This window comes from Sinohyriopsis cumingii, chromosome 9 (genome assembly GCF_028554795.1).
Source record: "Sinohyriopsis cumingii isolate HCF-2022 chromosome 9, ASM2855479v2, whole genome shotgun sequence".
In the NCBI taxonomy this organism is placed as follows: Eukaryota; Metazoa; Mollusca; class Bivalvia; order Unionida; family Unionidae; genus Sinohyriopsis; species Sinohyriopsis cumingii.
Window position 1 is genome coordinate 69,260,202 of NC_142969.1, and position 19,090 is coordinate 69,279,291.

Here is a 19,090-nt window from a genome sequence, read left to right on the forward strand (position 1 = left end):
AATTGCTTTTCTTCTTGTGACCGTCCTCTTTCTCTGGTGGGGGTTGGTATTTTTGTACGTAGCATTCGTGTTGCAGGTCCACGATGTGGTGACAAATGTGACATTTTTTTTTTCTGAACATACGTGTGTCTTGGTACTGTTGGTACGTAGTCCTTGTCGACACGTAGGGCACAATCTCAGCAGTTGACAAGCACATTTCTGCTGTAAACCTTGCGTCTTCAGATGTTGGTAACAGGCAGGGCTGACAAACGTGCGCAGACAAGCAGGACAATGTACTCTTTCTTGTCCTTCGCTCAGACAGGGAGGAGAGGCCAAACATCCTGGGCATTTCCATCCGCAATGTTTGTGTTGCTCTCGATTGTTATAGCCATAGTCACATTTCTCACAGTAATAGCTGTATCCCAGGAATCCAGTGATAGTGGTAATGGTATCGAAATGGTCATCGTGATAATAGACATGAATGTATTTTCCGTCCTTAAAGTCTTTCCCTCGAAACAACAGAGGTCCGCGCATTTCTTGAGGGTGCACTTTCAAGGTGTAGAGTGGAGCTAGGACATCTTGCAATTTCTGCATCTCAGGAATGCCACAGGGTGTGTCTTTGGACAGTCCGGCTTGTTGTAACAGGAGTTCTGCTTCGTTTCGTTGTTTGGCTAGGTCGGATCGTTGAATAGTTTTCCAGGCTCTTTTCCATTCTACCGTGTCGTTCTTGTTGGCATAGGTTCGTCCCACAAAGATGGCTCGGGCTAAACACATCTGGTCTTGAGAATTGTGAATTTGGACGAGACTCTTTTTGGTGTTGCGAAGGTCGTTCACCAATAACACCTTACTGCGTTGTCCGGTCCCTTGAGGAGGAGAGACGTCGGCCATTTTCAGTGTGGCTTTACCATCGGTGATGTCAAACTGGTCATTAGATTGTTGTACGTGTTGAATCTTGTCCATGACTTTGGAAGGGGTTAGTTCTGCGGGTCTGCTAAACTCGATCCAAACAGGGGATTTTAAGCTGTCGTGATCTATGGATAGTGTCAAGCGATCGTCTTCTTTGGGTTGACATTGTCGCTTGAGTGCGGTCAGCAAAGAATCCCACATCTCGGTGATAAACCCTTCTGCTTTCTCCAATGGTACGTCGGACTTGAAATCTTTAAACTTCATTGTGTAGGTGTAAGCCGTGGTTCTAAATTTTCTAGAGGAGCGCTTTTCCCTCTTTCGAATGGAATAGTACTTTTCAGGGTTGACTAAGGGTGGTGAACTTTGTTTAGAGGGTTCGGATTCTGGTTCACTCATGTCCTCTTCAAAATCACTGGCATGAATTTGTGCCAAGACTTCAGCTCTGGTACGAGGCGATAGATCACGTTTCTGCCTCTTACTTTCTTCTTCTTTCTTCTCGAATGAATAGGATCGTTTCATCTTGAGTGCAAAACGTCAAATGACTCAAGTTTAAACACCATAGACTAATTTATAGTCATGGCAAACCAGCGTATATAGAAAGGGTGTGTGTCTTGTCCTTTCACTATTCATTTCACTCTCAAACCGAACACAACGATGGAAGAGACTACCCAGATGGAACGTTTCATCAGAGCTTTGCGAGGGGTCATTAGAAAATTCTCTTCAGACCAGCCGACGGACTACTCTCCTTCCTTTCGAGATAAAAGTCAAGATACTTGCTATATCTGTCAGAAGAAAGGGCATTGGTCTTCAGAGTTTCCAGACCGTCAAAAAAGAACAAAAACAGGGGCTAGAAAAGACAAAAGTCAAGATACCTGTAAATATTGTCAAGAAAAAGGACATTGGTCTCCAGATTGCCCAAAAAAGAAACAAGAGGAGTCGGAAGAAAAGAGGGATTCTTCAGAAGAAGAGAGAGATTCTTCAGAGGAAGAAAGCAGCCAGGTGAAGAAAAAGAAACAGGAGAAGAAAAGAAGAAGGGAAGAAAGTGAGGAGGAAGAGGAGGAAAAGACTGTGACGGTGAAGAAATTGAAAAAAAAGAGAGAGTAAAAAAAAGAAACAGAAGAAGTGAATGTAATTTATAAAGTGTTCTGTTGTGAATTGTGAATTGGATTGTAACTAAGGAGAAAAGAATACATTAATTATATAAGGTAAGTGTCTTTGAGTTTACACTCACGCACTCATACACAGATATGTACTATAAGGGTAAAATGGTTTTTTTTTTTTGTTGATTTTTGAGTTATTGGCAAATTGAAAGGCTATCTCTTTTCGAGAGAAGTGGGTGGCCCTGAAAAGGGCCTTTTTTGGTGTAGGGGTGAGTTTAAGCAATCAACTTTAACTGCCTTAAGCCTTTGCCACGGCCGAGGCCTACTTCTGATGATGATGATTGGGTTGAAATCACTAAGGGTGGTAAGATAGGCTTAGTCACAGGGTTGGCGTGTTTAGCTCGGGAAGGTCGTATTCTCTTCGGTCGTGATAAAGAAGTCTGATACATTTGTTTCAGACTTCTTAACTCCGCTAAAATGTCCAACAGTACCGTGGCCGTTTGATTTTCACCCTCTTGTTTCTTTGCTGCTACTTCTTCTTCTTCTTGTTTTTTTCTTACCTCTTCTTGTTGCTGTTGCTGTTGCTGTAGGAGAAAAGCTTGTTCCGCTTCCTTTTGTCGTTGCATAAATTTCTCCAATTCTTCTTTCTGTCTCTGTCTAAAATTCTCCACTTGCGGTAATGAAGAATGAGACGAAGGTTCCGGAACAAATTTTTGCGAGGTAAGAAAATCCACAAAATCCCAATGTACCTCTTCTGAAAGTAAGTCTGGGTTCCCTTGGGCGGTCTCCACTGCTGGTGCACCCCAATGGATCGTTTTCTGAGTTTCCGCCATGTCGAATCACTGTCGCATAGATTGACAGCACACAGACGCTAGCGAATCTATATAGACCACATGACGTCACAGACTGCTCTCTTCGGATTGGATGCGGACTGACTGAATTTTGTAACGCGTGTTCGGATTGGTGAATGAACTCAATCCGTTTCAATCCTACCTCTACCTATAAATAAGCGCAGTTCAGTGCATTGATTCACCTGTTCTCGTCGCCTCACGATGTGGACCACAGTTGAATCATCCACCCTTGTGTCTTCAATGATGTTTAAGACGGACATGCTCATGTATGTCCGGTCCAAGTGGACTGTTGTTGATAGGACAGATGCTAGTCTATGGATGAGAAGAGTTTACATAGAAAGACAAGGATGCCTCAAGAGGGTACTTGTGTATGGACCTGCAGTTAGAAGGAGTTTAAGAAGAAGAAGATTTGACAGATGCCGTCTATGTTAATATTAATATTAACATAAACCCAAAGGCCCTTTTCAGGGCCACCCACATTTCTCGAAAAGAGATAGCCTTTCGATTGCCTACCCTTTTTTAATTTTTTTTTTATAAAAAATCCCATGTTCAATTCCCCTTGTCCCTAAAGTAGTTTTTTTTCTTTTTTTTTTCTAACATGTTCAATTCCCCTTTGTCCCTAGACAAACCCAAACTCTATTCCCATGTTCAATTCCCCTTGTCCCTAGACAGACCCAAACTCTATTCCCCATGTTCAATTGCCTTTGTCCCTAGAATCGATATTTTTTTTCCATTGTTCGAATGCCTTTGTCGCTAAAATGGATATTTCCTTTTTTTTTCCTTTCTCCAGTGTTAAATTCCATTGTCGCTAATCTTACCCAGGGTTTTTTGCCCATGTTAAATTTCCATTGTCGCTAATCTTACCCAGGGTGGTTAATGTTAAATTTCCATTGTCGCTAATCCTACCCAGGGGGTGTTTTTAATGCTAATTCCCATTGTCGCTAATCTCACCCCATTCACTACTTTTGTCGGTCATTTAACGCGGAATTAATTACAACAGGTGATTCTTTTTATTCGTGCTAACCTGTATGTAGCTGTTATCAACAAACCGACAATGACCCTGACTAAAATAGATACTTCTATGTCAACTTAATCGATGGGTTTAGATTTATGTAAAAAAAAAATGTCATTCCTATGACAGAGTGTGATTGAGTTGCCTTATATACTGGTAAACTATTTGCTGCTTAAAATAGAACGTTGTTCACTTAAATTATATCTACTTCTGTTGCATCAATGTCGACTGACCGGGTAAAACCTTCATTGAACACTGTAAATGTTGTCAATATTCTATATCTGGTGACGTCAAATACATAATGCATTCCTTCTTCGTACTGCATTATTTTAGCTCCGTATAAATCTGCATCTTTTCTGAAATATTTAAGAAGATCGTTTCTCATGTTCAAAATTAACACTTTATTGCTGGCACAACTAGAGCTGACTAAACCTCGTCAAAACTTGTCAATAAACAATCATTATCTCTTGACATCAATATCAATTTGTTGCCAGTCAAGTTAAACTTGTGAATAAATTGCAATACCTTAATAAAATGTTAAATTCAATACAACGTAGCTTTGTGCGATTACTTTTGATGCGCAAAGACAATATTTTATTATTATTTTATGTTCGAATTGACACTTTTGCCCGTGTGTCAACAGCCGCGCAAGGGAATATAGATTGTTGTCAAGGGAATATAGATTGTTGTTAGGCTTCCTGAACTACTGAATATTGTTTTTTGTTTTCCTTTATTTGTGTGTTGTCTAATCCTTACAAAAGTGTTCTAGTGCGACGATTTTTTGAATCACTTGTCTCTTTCTAAATCTTATTTCAGTGTTTTCGTAATAGTTGAAGTAAAAATAGTATACTTTCTAGAACTTTTATATCTATGCCACTCTAAATCGTGTTTACCATTTCGCATCATTGAACTACCTCGCAAACCAAGAAGTATGTAAATATAAACACATTTCTTATTATCAAACTACCTAGTAACTCAAAATAGCGATAACGTAAATGCATTTCGCATAAGCAGATTTCCTCGCAACACATAAATGTTTTGATTTAAACAAATTTCGTATTACCAAACTACCTCGCAAAGCAAGAAGTCTATAATTTAAATACATTTTACGTTCTGGAGGCACAATTGCACATATTCACAGCCGAAATAGGTAACCTTGACATTCACAGCCCAAATACGTAACCTTGACATTCACAGCCCAAATACGTAGCCTTGACATTCACAGCCCAAATACGTAACCTTGACATTGAGACAAATATTTTTTTCAGAATCAGCAGGTCGATTTGTGAGTAATCAGTTTTTGAGCGGTTTCTCAACTGACCGCTTAAGTTTTACTTTTTAAAATAATTTTAACATGTCAAAGGAAATTTCCTTCCGAAAATGATGTTTTTCGTATCATCATTGACATATTTATCACTAACTCCATAATTATTGTCGTCAATGTCGTTGTTATCATCGTTTTCATCTTCTTGGCTTGCATTATGATGGCCATTATTTAATCATCTTCATCATTATTATCATCATCATCATGGTCATCGTCATCGTCATCTTCATCAACTTATTCAACATTGTTGTATAAGGATATCAGTAATTAGAGCGATCAACATTTAATAAGAGGTAATCTACATGTTGTATTTCATATCGCGTGAAAATTAATGGAATCTTTTATTCCGAACTATTATCGCCACACCTCTTCCTTGTTTCGTTTAAGGTTTGTTAAATACATATCACACCGGATGAATACAAGAAGTGCCTTTAATAGATAAACAATTCAACGTGGGCTTAAACAATGCATTTCACAATTGATTATTTTTTACATGATCACGGAAGGTTAAGATTTAATGTAATATAAAGATTTAAAAAAACAACATTCAGCGTGATAACGTCAATAACAGAAGTTGTGCTTTCTGAAGCTGAATGTAAGCTTATTTTCTTTTCATTTTTGTTTCTTTACCAAATTTAGGGTGAAAGGCATATTTGGTAACAAAAATGTATACCTAGGGGCTCTATGCGTCGAATTATGATTTATCTTTAGATATACGTTTATTTTATTTATTTATTTATTTATTTATTTATTTATTTATTTATTATCTCTCTATCTATTTAAATTTGCTGGTCTGTCTCATTCCCTCTAAGCATTTGTTGACTACCTTGCTCAAACAGGCATGATGATAAAACACTCTTTGTGCATTTACATCTAGGTTTAATAGTTTTGTATCTAAAGCATCCCTCTGAAACTGAGTTGGACAATTAGTGGTGTGTTTGGATGTGGTTATTCCCCGGTTAGGGTGTTACTTGGTTACCCTTAACACAATCATCAAACACACACACACACACACACACACACACACACACTTTCTGAGTATTTATGAAGAAATTCTCATAATAGTGCAACATTTGTCAGAATTGTTAATTAATTATTAAATGTATTTTCTAAATCACAAGAAGAAATTTTAACATGATATTTTTTCTCAAAGTTTAGCCCCATACATAGACTTTACCAAAGAGTTCATCTATTATCAAATTAAATGGAACGAGCTAGCACACACACACACACACACACACACACATTGTTATATATATTTATTGTTATAAAGATAACGGAAAACGATATGGATAAAGATCAATAAAAAGAAATCTATATAATTAGGAAGAGGGGGCAATGGTGAGAGTGGTGACAGTTATATGAAGATAGAAAAATTAAGATGGGAGGACATAGGGAGAGTGGGACACAGATATATGGGTATAGAAAGAAAGAATGGGAGGGCATAAAGGAGAGGGAGATGCATACGTATATAGAAACTAAGAAATAAATAAAAGAAAGATTGGCAGTGGAGAATGTCGATTAGATAAACATCAATACATGAACTCACTAAAATATTATATATAAAAATACCGGATGTTTGCTGTCAAATGTTTTACTAATTTTTTTTGTATACACCATTAATGATTTTATTGTCAATATTACACTTAGTGCATTAGAAGCCAATGAAGACAGTATTTGATTTGAAGGGCTCGTTTACGTAATGTTTAGTCATATATAGTTCTTCAAACTTCTTTCACATTATAATCCCCAAAAGAACTCTACCATGTTAAATAAAAATCATGTCATTACAGTATTTTCTTATCGTCCTGTCTTTATTTGAGTTCGAAGGTCCGGTACATATGTGCCCTTGTCTTCCTCAAAATGTGGATTGTCGAACTTGAACGATAACTTTTTCAAGATATATTGCATGGTTTACGCTTGATATGTTTAACGTAATAGGTGCTGTTTCTTCAGTTGCTGTCTTTCCATGACTTGTGACTCTCCCAAAGTATGTTTCCTCCTCGGTTTGACAATTACAAAAAAAAGACTTATGCAGTCCCCCTGATAAACCTCGTCCAGGATCCCTACTCCTCCATGCTGTTCCATTTTCTGAACATTATTGCAGATAATTCGACACTTGTTAAGTATGGGATGTTAACGCAGGACCGGATATGATGTAAATGAATCTAAATGGAATGTTTTCATGAACCCTGGATTAGATATTTTTATATATCGACTTGAACTTGTTTTCTTTTAAACAAGATTCTATCGAACATAATCTCCGTGAAAAGCGAAAGTCAGTTTCTTTATTCTTAATGAAACTACTGCATTTAATTTTCTATCTTTCATGTAGTTTTACAAGGAACAGAAACAATGTGCGGGCAACTAGAATGTGAGTCGTTTTTTAAATTAACTTCTTATTTAATACAAATATAATCAATATAGTAGGATATCCAGTCCTGTAACTTGATGAAAATCTAGCAGGAAGTGCGGCCCTGTAACTTGGTGAATATCTAGCAGGAAGTGCGGCCTTGTAACTTGGTGAATATCTAGCAGGATGTGCGGCCCTGTAACTTGGTGAAAATTTAGCATGATGTGCGGCCCTGTAACTTGGTGAAATAATACATCTACAATACATCGATTTTAGCACTGTTACTTCTAGATAAAGTAAACAAAATGCAACACGAAACACACAGTAAAACAGACAGAACTGACTCCAGCACCACCATCAATTTCAACACTCCTATTACAACACCAACAACAAAGAATACAACTACTACTACTACTACTACTACTACTACTCTCAAAGGGACTAAAACTACTTAGGAACACGGTGCGGACTGGGAAAAGATGACAAGTTACTGCTGTTTCTACAACAACAACACTAACTACTACTTCTATTACTACGACTACTGCAGCTACAATTATCACCACAGCAAGCACCAATAAAATACATTGACGGTTGTTTCTTGTCAGTTTGACATGTTCATACAATATACATTTTGTGCAATCCAAACGTATTTCAGCTAAAATGAAAGTTAGCAATACCACAACGTCGACAATGACATTTAATAGTTGACTCTTGTGCTAATATTCCATTGCTGCTATTACTACTGCTGTTACTACTACTACTACTACTACCACTACTACTACCAGCACTACTACTGTCATTAGCGCTGCTGCAACTACTACTACTACTAATATTATTGAGAATAATACTGCTATTTTCAGGGGGAGTGGCTATCCTGAGTGTTGCTGCATTGGTTTTATCGATAATAGCCGGAATAATCTTTGTGCTCTTTATGAGGTATGAACACTATATTAATCACCTTTATAAATGCATCTATAGCAGTTTCATTTTTATTTCTTTTCCTTTGCATGAGTTTTATTTATGGACCATAGCCCCTGACGCTGCTACAAAAAGTCAATGGGGCAAAGGGTCATAAAACTTATGCACCTAAGCAAAATGTAATTTATAACAAAAAACGTCACCGCCTCACAAAACTTCGACAGATATTATTCAAAGATCTCAAATTGCATAAGTTACTGACGATTACATTGATACAACCTGAATAACCTGACTCAGTAGATGAGAAATTGTGTTGGATGTATCTTTCTGGTGGATGTATCTTTCTGGAGGATGTATCTTTCTGAAATCTTCTGATCAGATTGTGTTAGAGTCTGGGTCTTGAAACTGGGTTGTGTATGTTTTGCATAAAGAAATATTATCTTCCTTTTCAGAGGGGCTGTGGTCTTCGTCCCACATGACGAGAAAAGGCGTTTCAAAAGATCCAGTATTGCGCTGAGTACCTCTTCAGATTCGACTAAAACTGACCAACAACATATGAATGATAAAAATATTGTTCATGATGAATACGTGAACTTGGAGGATCCTTACAAGAAAGCAAACCAAACACAGCTCGATGCCCCCGCTGCAAGTATTGGTCGAAATCGTGGTAGGCGTGTCAGCAACAAATCCGAAAAAATCCATGGCAATACTACTAGCGGCACCTATATTGATGGTATTGGCTCTACACATGCCTGTCGGGATACCGTCCCTAGACTGCTTTCAGAAGATGATTGTGGCGCAAAGGCAAAGGGGATCAGCTATTCCTTTGTTGACATCACAATTAATAAAGATGGAGCCGAATTTGCCTATGACAAAGCCAAAGGTTTTCCGGATAAATCTTCGAATCCTCGGGCGTTCAAGGACAACGTGTATGATCGTCACAAAGGGCGTGACGAGGTCTATGACGTCACGTATCAGACGGCTCACGTGGACATCCGTTCGAATAAATATGATCATACTGATACCCTCAGAGGAACCGGAAGACTGTGGAACTTAAAGCAAAACACTATGAAATAGTATTTCAACTAGTATGGCAACTTTCACATTGTTTGGCTGAAGACGTTCGAACTAGATGACATTGTTATTTTATCATCACGGTAATGAAATATTTACATTTGTCACTTGTCAGTATTGGTTGATGCAGTATGTAAATAATGAGCTACAAGTTAAAATTTTGTTTGAACTGTAAGTATATGTCTTGTCAAATAGAAAATTAGTTAGGTTAAGCTTCTTATAGATACAAGTCATGAAAGCTTATTGACATATAGCACGTTTCCATGGTGATGAATGAGCACACTTGAGTGAAAACATTAAATTCCTTTTGAGATAAGCGCTTTGTGCCATAATTTAATTTAGAAACTTCTTAATAATATAGACAGCAATATGTTGTTAATTTTAAAATAAAGTCTTGATAATACAGCCTGCTTTTTTTTGTCAATTTGAATTTGCAATCAGTTCTAAGTGGAATGTTTTGCGTGTTGTACAATTGAAAATTACGTTTCCTGAATGTATCACCTGGTAAAATCTGTATACTTAATTTATAAGGTCTATATAGTCGACCTACCTCGTTTATTTGCATTAATGTAATTAAATAGAAAAATCAAAAAGGCTGGTTCGGTCGGCATAAAAATCTCAAATGACACTCGAAATACACTAAGACTAACATATATGCTTTCAATTTTTTTCTCGACTTTATACATCTTACTAACACCACCCCCCCCCACCCACCCACCCACCCCCCACACAAGCATAACAGCAACGAGAGAGAAATATTCAACATACACTGTTACTTTCTTTAGCTTATATTTCAATATGCTCACTAGATCTTATGCACATAATTAGTCCAGGGACAATTAGTGAAGGTTCCTACCGATAATGTAATAAGATGTATGAAGAAATCATAGCATGTTTGTTTACTTTCATGTTATTTTTTAAAAAAATTATTCTCTAACAATACAGTTAAAGATATATGTCCAAGATATATAACAAACAATACCCTATTAATTACAGATGTATGTCGAACTGAGAATTATAGATAGATACATATTACAAGCAAATACACAAATAAATAAAATAACTTTGTTTTACAAAAAAATTCCAAAATTGTGCGATATCAAACCCTGTTAGATTTTTGTCTGCGTTTCAATTTGACACCATTTCATTATAAGCAAGCAGCAGAGGGGGCGAACAGACCACTTTTGTAGAAGCGTCCATAAACCGAAATAAGCCTTCCTAAAAAAAGGGATTAATAACCTTAAAAATCAAAATAACTAACTACAGAGGACTCTCAAAGAGTCCCTCAAAGAGTTTTCCTCTGGGTTAGTCCACGTTATTTCTCCAACTAAAAACTTGTCGATGGCGAGTACATTACAAAAACAAACCAAGTTGAGGTCCCGCCCCCTCTGCTGCTATAATTAAATCATCATCATATTAATAAATGCCACCGGCTAGTAAATCTCACACTGCTAGATTAGCTCGAGAGAGACTAGAAGCAATAAAGAAATTTATTCCTGTTCGTGATTCTGTTAGACAAAAATTGCAAGAACGTCAAGAAGCCCAAGTTGAATTTGTAGAAGGCGCAGAACAATTATTTAAACCTGTTACAAAAGTTACTGAGAGTTTACTTCCTCCATTAGAACAAATTGAAAAACAAACTGAAAAGATAGCAAAACGAACTAAACAAACAAAAAAGATTTTACGAGATCTCCCAACCGAAATAGCTGTGGTACAACCTTATGGTGAAGTACTTGAAGGTATTGGCAACGTTCGTGCTGACATAGATGAAATGAAAAGTCTTGAATCAAAACCAAGACAAGAGGAAGAGGGTGAACAAATTACACTGAGTGATAAATTTACCAGTGAAAGCATTAATTATATACGAAATATTGAAGACGTCGGTGCATTAGCAAAGTATGCCGTGGATAACTTTGAAGTAAAAGACAAATATTTAAAATATGGATATAAACCTAAGAGTAAAATATGTCATGAAACCTGGTACAAATGGATTTTTCGTATATATTACAATAAAGGTAAAGCTATTGGTCCAAGATATGATGATTTTCTCAAAGAAATAAACGAATATAATGCAGAAAAACAACAATCTTCTTTGCCTCAGCAAAGGTTGATGTTGGAATTTAAAAAAGCAAAAGGGAAAGAAAGATCACCCTTAAGACTATTTAAGAAAAGCACGGAAACAACAGAAGAAGGAGCAACCGGAAGTGGTTTGGGAAGTGGTCTCATTGATTGTCCTAACAGTGTTATTTCTGACGTAGAACGACTAGAAATACTAATTGGAGGAAAACGTGCTGGAAATAATTCTCCAGAAATTGTTAATGAAATATTTGATATTTGTCGAAAATTATTTACTGGCGGTATTATGTATGGATCGCAGCATTTATCGTTCCCTTATTGAGGAAATTGCTGATGATTATCACAGCGACTAAACAATTAATTAATCAGTATATAAAAATGGGTATACACACTGCTCAACGTGGACCGATCATGGTCAGGGTAGTAAACTCATGACTGCCAAATTACAAAACAATTTACGGAGATGGACTTGGTGATGTTGTTCAGGGTCTATTTAGAAGGATGGCTCCAAAAGCAATACCGATTGCAAAACAATTAGGGATGAAGGTTATTGAGGCTGTTCGTGATAAAATTCCTGGCGCTATTGGTAATCTTGCCAGTAAAGCGTTCTCGACAGTCAAGGACAGTCTAGCTCGATTAGTACGAAAAAAACCGCAGCAACCGGTGAAACTGGCCAGCACTGAAGTTATGCCAGCAAATGTCAGTAAAATAATAAATCAAGCCGCAAATCAAAAGCTAGCGAAATTATTTGAAGAACCAGAAAGAAATAAAACCGCAAATTTAATAGCAGGAAGTGGTCTTCATCGACGATGATAATTTAGATCACCATTTGGAAAAATTGGTAATTATAATAAAATGTTCAAGCGTATATCCGACCCAGCATTTGACATGGATGCACCGGTCCTCAAAGATGAATCAGTACGTGATTATCAATTTTATTCCTATGACGCAAGACAACCAAATCAGCGGGGTAGAATCGAATTACAGGTTCAGGATACAAGTAGATATTTTTTAACCGCTGAGGCATTTATTGAAGTAGAAGGTAAACTTGTAACGAATGTTGTAGCTGATACGGCATATGGTGCCAATTTGCGTGTTGGTTTTGTCAACAATGGGATCATGGCACTGTTTGATAGCGCCACATATATGATTGATGGAAAAAATGTTGAATCAATTCAGAAGGATGTCGATGTTGCTACAACAATAATTGGTCTAGCGAGATATTCTGATGATTACACAAGATCAGCTGGTCAAACAATGATGTTTGCTAAAGATATTACTAACCACGCTGATCATGTTCAATATACTAAAATACGGGCAGAACGAGCTACTGCATCCGATCCAAAACCAGTTGATTTTGAACATGAAGATAGACCAGGTGCTAATTTTGATATTATAGGAAAAGTTAATGCAACTTACAACTTAGGATTTGCAACACGCCGAGCAGCGTTGTCAGGAGATAATATAATTTTTTCATGTGCAATTCCACTGTCTCACATCTTTGGATTTTGCAGAAATGTTAGAATGGTCATCTTTGGAGCTGAACACACAGTTGTGCTCGTAAGAAAAGGTGATGATAAGGATGCAATCTGGCGAGGTAATAGTGTTGCTGATGGTAAAGTAATTATAACGAAACTTTCACTGTGGATGCTTGTAATGATTACATCTATTGCTGAAGAACAAAAAATACTCTCTTTTACGGATGAAGGCGGTAAATCATTGCTATCATGGTTAACAGTAACGACAGATGCTGTTCAAAGTACAGTTAGAGGTACATTTACATGGAATATAGCATCACAGCAAAGTGTTTCTGCGCCACGACATATTTTTATTGCGCTGCAAAATAGTGATCGGACGGGTAGTCAAGAACGTTCACATATGATATTTGACCAATTGGGCGTTAATGAAGTTTCTTTGAGGATAAATTGACATCAAGAACCAGCCGAAGATATATTGTTAAGTTTTGATCAAAATCATGTAGCGCGTGCATATCATCGTTTGATGTCATTTATGGGACGTGATCAACATATAGATACTGGTCTACAAATATCACAACTAGATTTTACAACATTATATCCGATTTGTTACTTTTCGCTGGAACATCTTGATTTATCTAGACAATCTGTCGTTGATATACACTTTCGAGCTCGTATTAATGACCCGCCAGGTTGTGGTGCCGCCTACAGAGCAATCGCGGTTATACTCAGTGACAAAGCGATGTTACTTGAAGGTGGTAGTGGACGAATGAGGGTTATTGACGCACCAGTGGAAAATCTGTAATTATTATTTGGAGCGTGGCATGTATTTATCATAAAATGCCATATCATCATGTTAGTGTCAGTCTGACCCCTGGTCAGATTAAAAACCTTCAATCAAATTCAGCAAAAAACTGCGGAATGAAAATATCACTAAAGCGAGATCAGATCACGGGTGGTCAAAATAAATTATCATTATCAGAACGTCAACCTAAACATTCAACGGCGCTAAACAATCAAAAACAGGCGTCAAACTTAATCTCTCTGCGGGTGCGATTAAAGACTTAATTAAAACAGGTGGTATTTTTCCATTTCTTGCAGCAATACCAGCGTTAATAGCTGCTGCCGCTCTAGCCGTAGCAAAAGCAGCCGCATTAGGTGCTGTTGGAACCACTGCTGGAATGGCTCTAAAGAAAGCAACAGGAAAAGGGTAAAACAAGGGGAGGCCTAAGATTACCGGGATCTCGTTGGGGAAGAGGTCTCAGGCTTCCAGGATCACTTCATTAGACGCTCTAGCATCAAATTTTGATTTACTCGATGCTGCTAAACGATTAAAAATAAAAAACTTCAGAGGTGTTTTTATGCGAGATCAATTACCGAAACAACCGAACGAATTCGAAACAGGTATTATTAACCTTGACTCGAATTCAGGACCCGGTATTCATTGGGTATCATACGCGGTTGTTCCACGTGGAATCGTTTATTTTGATTCATACTGGTTAGCTCCACCGCGTGAGTTTATCAAGTATGTTGCACCACTTCACCCTCAAGTTTGGTTTTCAACGCTACCCACACAAACAATGACAGATCCGCCAATATGCGGCCGTGAAGTAATTAATGTACTTAACGCTATATCAAAATCATCCAAACCACCACATAAAGTCGCGCATGATTATACAAGCAACCGATTCGTTTTAAACAGATCTTAAATTATAATGGTTGATATGTACGGAAGAAGATGTTCTTCTACAGTTAAGAAAAAGTCCGATGACATTAATCTATCGAAGTACGCGACTAAAGATGAACTCGCTGATATTATGAACCTGGCTGGAGTTGACCCAGATGAGGTTGTTATTTTTCAGGATTGATATGGTAAACTAAAAACCAGCAATATCAAATGTAATTATATAATTCGACGAGTACTCGTTGCGGTCATGGATAATATCCCTGTGTTTACTGACAGCGGAAAAATCAGGGATTCAAGTGTATCGTTACAACCATCAGAAATCAAATTACAGCAAGTGTTGCTAATCGCGTGAAAAATACCGGTGACACAATGACGGGAGAACTCAGTATGAACGGGAATAAGTTAGTAGTTTTGAGAAATCCAACATCCGACGAAGGCGCAGCAACGAAAAAATACGTTGACGTCAACTACAACACCGTAGATGGTAAATTATCCACGTTGCGGGCCGAGTATGACGTTCACGCAAACTCGTTCACAAATCTCCGTAGAAATTTTAGAAAAATTAACGAAACCGCAGAGGAATGTTTTGGTAATCCGTTGACCGTTGACGTAGAACTCGTTGATATCAAGACGAACATCGACACGACCAGACAAAGACATAGCAAGACATCGTAGCGGTGATTCCTGAGATCGTTAATAAAACCAGTGTGATTAAAATTCCATCCGAGATAACTCCTGGGCATATTACCAACATCGTATACACAGTATCATCTGGATTCGCAACATGGTCGCAGCAAAATAAAACTATCAAATATACCGCAGCAGTCACTGGCGTGTACAGGCTGTCTGTGTTCAGTGCTACAAAATTTGAAATATTTACAACGTATCCATGGCGTCATTCAACTGATAAGTTTTCCGGGTTTGTGTCTATCATATTAAATAAAGGAAACGAAGAAATATTTATTCTGGAAGCAGCTGATAAGAAATTAACCGCAACATCTTATTGATGATGTCTAGAATTTGTAGCTGAAACACCACAGTTGGTTACTGTATAAAATATAATGAGTACCTCAATCGACGTTGCATCGCAAGATTACAGGTACAATCAAGCGTGTGAATGGCAGGCAGCGTTGAAAGATCGAGTCGAACAATATACAGTAAAAGTAAAGAAATATCGACGACGACTAGTTATCGTCGACGTGATCGTTTATTCAGTGTCTGCTGTTGTTGCTGGAACCGGTGTGATATTATCAACATTGACAATGATGGCACCAGTAGCTGTAACTATTTGTATTTCAGCTACAACAACGATTGCAGGTGTTCTTAATATTATTGCCAAAAAAATATGTACTTGCACGAATGAAAAATTATCCGATTACATGATAAGATTACATACAGCGATGGTCGCATACTCAAAGTTATCTTCGTTGTTATCAGCGAGTCTCAGTGATGGGATTATATCTGATTTCGAGTTTTCAGAGATGATTGAAATATACAACTGCGCTGGTATTAAAGGTACGAGTATTAATAATGACATCAGTAGAGCTACTCCAGCAGATCGTGACAAACACAACCCCACACAAGACCACGATGATCTCGGTAAGCTTGACTAATCCTGAATTTAACGTCAATTTTCCAACTGCAATTCCAGAAAAAGAATTGCACTAGCGCAATTACGAGTATATTATAGTTGGCCAAATATCAGATCGAAATCATTTAATGGTACACCAGCAAATAATTTGCTTGTATTTGCTAATAAAAATAAACCCGATGGTACAGCTGACTGGGGTGTTGTTGGAATACCAACTGGTAATTATGAGATCGAACAAATCAATTAAGAACACTGGTCAACAGTGAAATCATTACTGACTTGAAAAGGCCCTAATCTGTAGTATTTTGGTGTGCCGAACACGAATATAACCGTGAAAAATTTGTATTGGCTCTCGTTTTGAAGATATTCATATACCTCATTTTCTATGTTTCACTGTGTAAATTTCTCCAGTAGGACTGCAGCAACATCCGGAATAATGATGTAACATTGCATAATACCATCATGCTCACATCATCCACAGTTGATTGCATCATTTTCTGATGCAATGCAATACTAATGCCATGCGGCTGCTGAAGTAAGTTGACGTCAGCAGTGTACTATACATGTGTAGGCCTATTATACTAATGCCAGGCGGCTGCTGAAGCTGACGTAAGCAGTGTACTATATAAAGCCCAATCAGATAGGTTCAGCATTTAAAATATTTTAGACGTTGTGCGAGACAGTTCAAGCTACTGTTACATAAAACTTATTATTTTATCCATTTACGTACAATAAAGAACAGTAATGCCTCGAAAGTGTGTTAATACCGCGGACAATTTTTGCTATATTTGTGGAGAAGTGACATTTGCCAACCAGAAGAAAAGTATCAATTCTCAAGTGAAGAAGGCATATCATCTTTACTTCGGATGCAAGGTTGGTGACCAAGACAAGCCTTGGGCTCCGCATATATGCTGTGCTACATGTACAACACAGCTTTCACAGTGGTTGAATTGCAAAAAGGTCATCAATGCCGTTTGCAGTCCCAATGGTGTGGAGAGAGCCAAGCAACCACCTAAATGACTGTTACTTCTGCTTGGTTCCTCCTCTTTCCGGCGGAATAACGAAGCGAAAGAAGTCGAGAATAGTCTACCCAAACATTCCGTCTGCATTGAGACCAGTTCCACATGGTGAGGGACTTCCTATTCCAGAACCTCCAGCAGAATATTCTCTTGATTCATCTGACGAAGACAAAGGTGAGTCGACCTGTTCTTCTCCTGGTCCATCAGCATGCAGTGATCCAGATTTTCACTGTGGTACATCATCAACCCCACACAGAATAACACAGGAAGAACTAAATGACCTGATTCGTGATTTGGACTTATCAAAGAACAAGGCAGAATTGCTAGGATCAAGACTCCAACAATGGAATCTTCTAGAAGAAGATGTCACAATTACTGCATATCAAAAGCGCCACCAGCAATTGGAGCCTTTCTTCAGAAAGGAAAGTAATCTGATATTCTGTTCCGATATTGAGGGCCTCATGAATGCTTTAAAAATCACTCATGACCCACAAGAATGGAGACTATTTGTGGACTCTTCGAAACTGAGTCTCAAGGCTGTGCTTTTGCACAATGGAAACATTCTTCCATCTATTCCAGTAGCGTATGCTGTCCACATGAAAGAGACATACGATAACTTAAGGCAGCTACTGAATTCCATTGAGTATAACAAGTACAGCTGGCACCTCTGTGGTGATTTGAAGGTAGTTGCCCTTTTAATGGGACTGCAGCAAGGATATACAAAATACATGTGTTTCTTATGCGAGTGGGATAGCCGAGCAAGGGAAATGCACTACATGAGGAAGGAATGGACTCACAGGCAGAATGTAGCCATTGGAGAGAAGAATATCCAACACCCAGCTCTGGTTGAGGCTCAGAAAATCTTGCTACCACCCCTTCACATCAAACTAGGTTTGATGAAGAACTTCGTGAAAGCCATTGACCGGACTTTGCCAGCATTCCGATACCTGCATGAAAAATTCCCTCGACTCAGCGAAGCAAAGATTAAAGAGGGAGTTTTTGTGGGTCCTCAGATTCGAGAGCTTTTCAAAGATGACCGGTTCAACAACTTGCTGGAAGGTGACGCAAAACAAGCATGGAATGCTTTTCGCCTAGTTTCTACAAACTTCCTCGGAAATGTTAGGGCAGAAAACTGTAAGGAACTAGTAGAAGACATGTTGATGAAGTATAAGAAACTTGGCTGCAATATGTCTCTAAAGATTCACTTCCTTCATTCCCATTTGGATTTCTTTCCTAGCAACTGTGGTATTGTTAGTGATGAACACGGCGAACGTTTTCATCAAGATATCGCAACAATGGAACAAAGATACCAGGGAAAATGGTCCACTACAATGCTGGCTGACTACTGCTGGACACTCCTCAGAGATGCTCCCGAACAGATGTACAAGAGACAGGCGAAGAAATCTAAGATGTAGTCAATGACTTGATTTTTTATAGGTAGGCTATTACAGTTGACCTTTTACTATTGGAATGCATTTCGTTATGTAAACATTAATTTCTTGCAGATTACAAAAAAACTAGAGCCAATTTTGCAATTTGACTGTCATATTCGTGTTCAGCACATAAAAATTGATAAGAATTGACTAATTTTATTTCAGTAACATGACTTTTGTAAAAATTTGTTGTCCAGTGGAATTTGCGCGTAGAATAAAATCAATAACAGGAAAAGTATCAAAAATATTGATTAACGTTCATGAACCAAATTTATCTACCACGATTGAAATA

General features: G+C 37.8%; 1 protein-coding gene across 2 annotated transcripts; it reads left to right on the forward strand.

The window, feature by feature from the left end:
- Positions 1–5,656: 5,656 nt before the first annotated feature.
- On the forward strand, positions 5,657–9,922 carry LOC149791982 (uncharacterized). Of its 2 annotated transcripts, XM_089969310.1 has the most exons (4): positions 5,657–5,767; positions 7,508–7,546; positions 8,386–8,461; positions 8,896–9,922. In XM_089969310.1, exons 2-4 carry the CDS (start codon positions 7,528–7,530, stop codon positions 9,518–9,520), a joined length of 720 nt encoding a protein of 239 aa, XP_089825436.1. In that variant the 5' UTR covers positions 5,657–5,767; positions 7,508–7,527; the 3' UTR covers positions 9,521–9,922. The 2 variants fall into 2 exon arrangements, with proteins under 2 accessions (XP_089825436.1, XP_089825437.1); XM_089969311.1 differs by lacking the exon at positions 7,508–7,546 and having other exon boundaries at positions 5,685–5,767.
- The last annotated feature ends 9,168 nt before the right edge of the window (positions 9,923–19,090 follow it).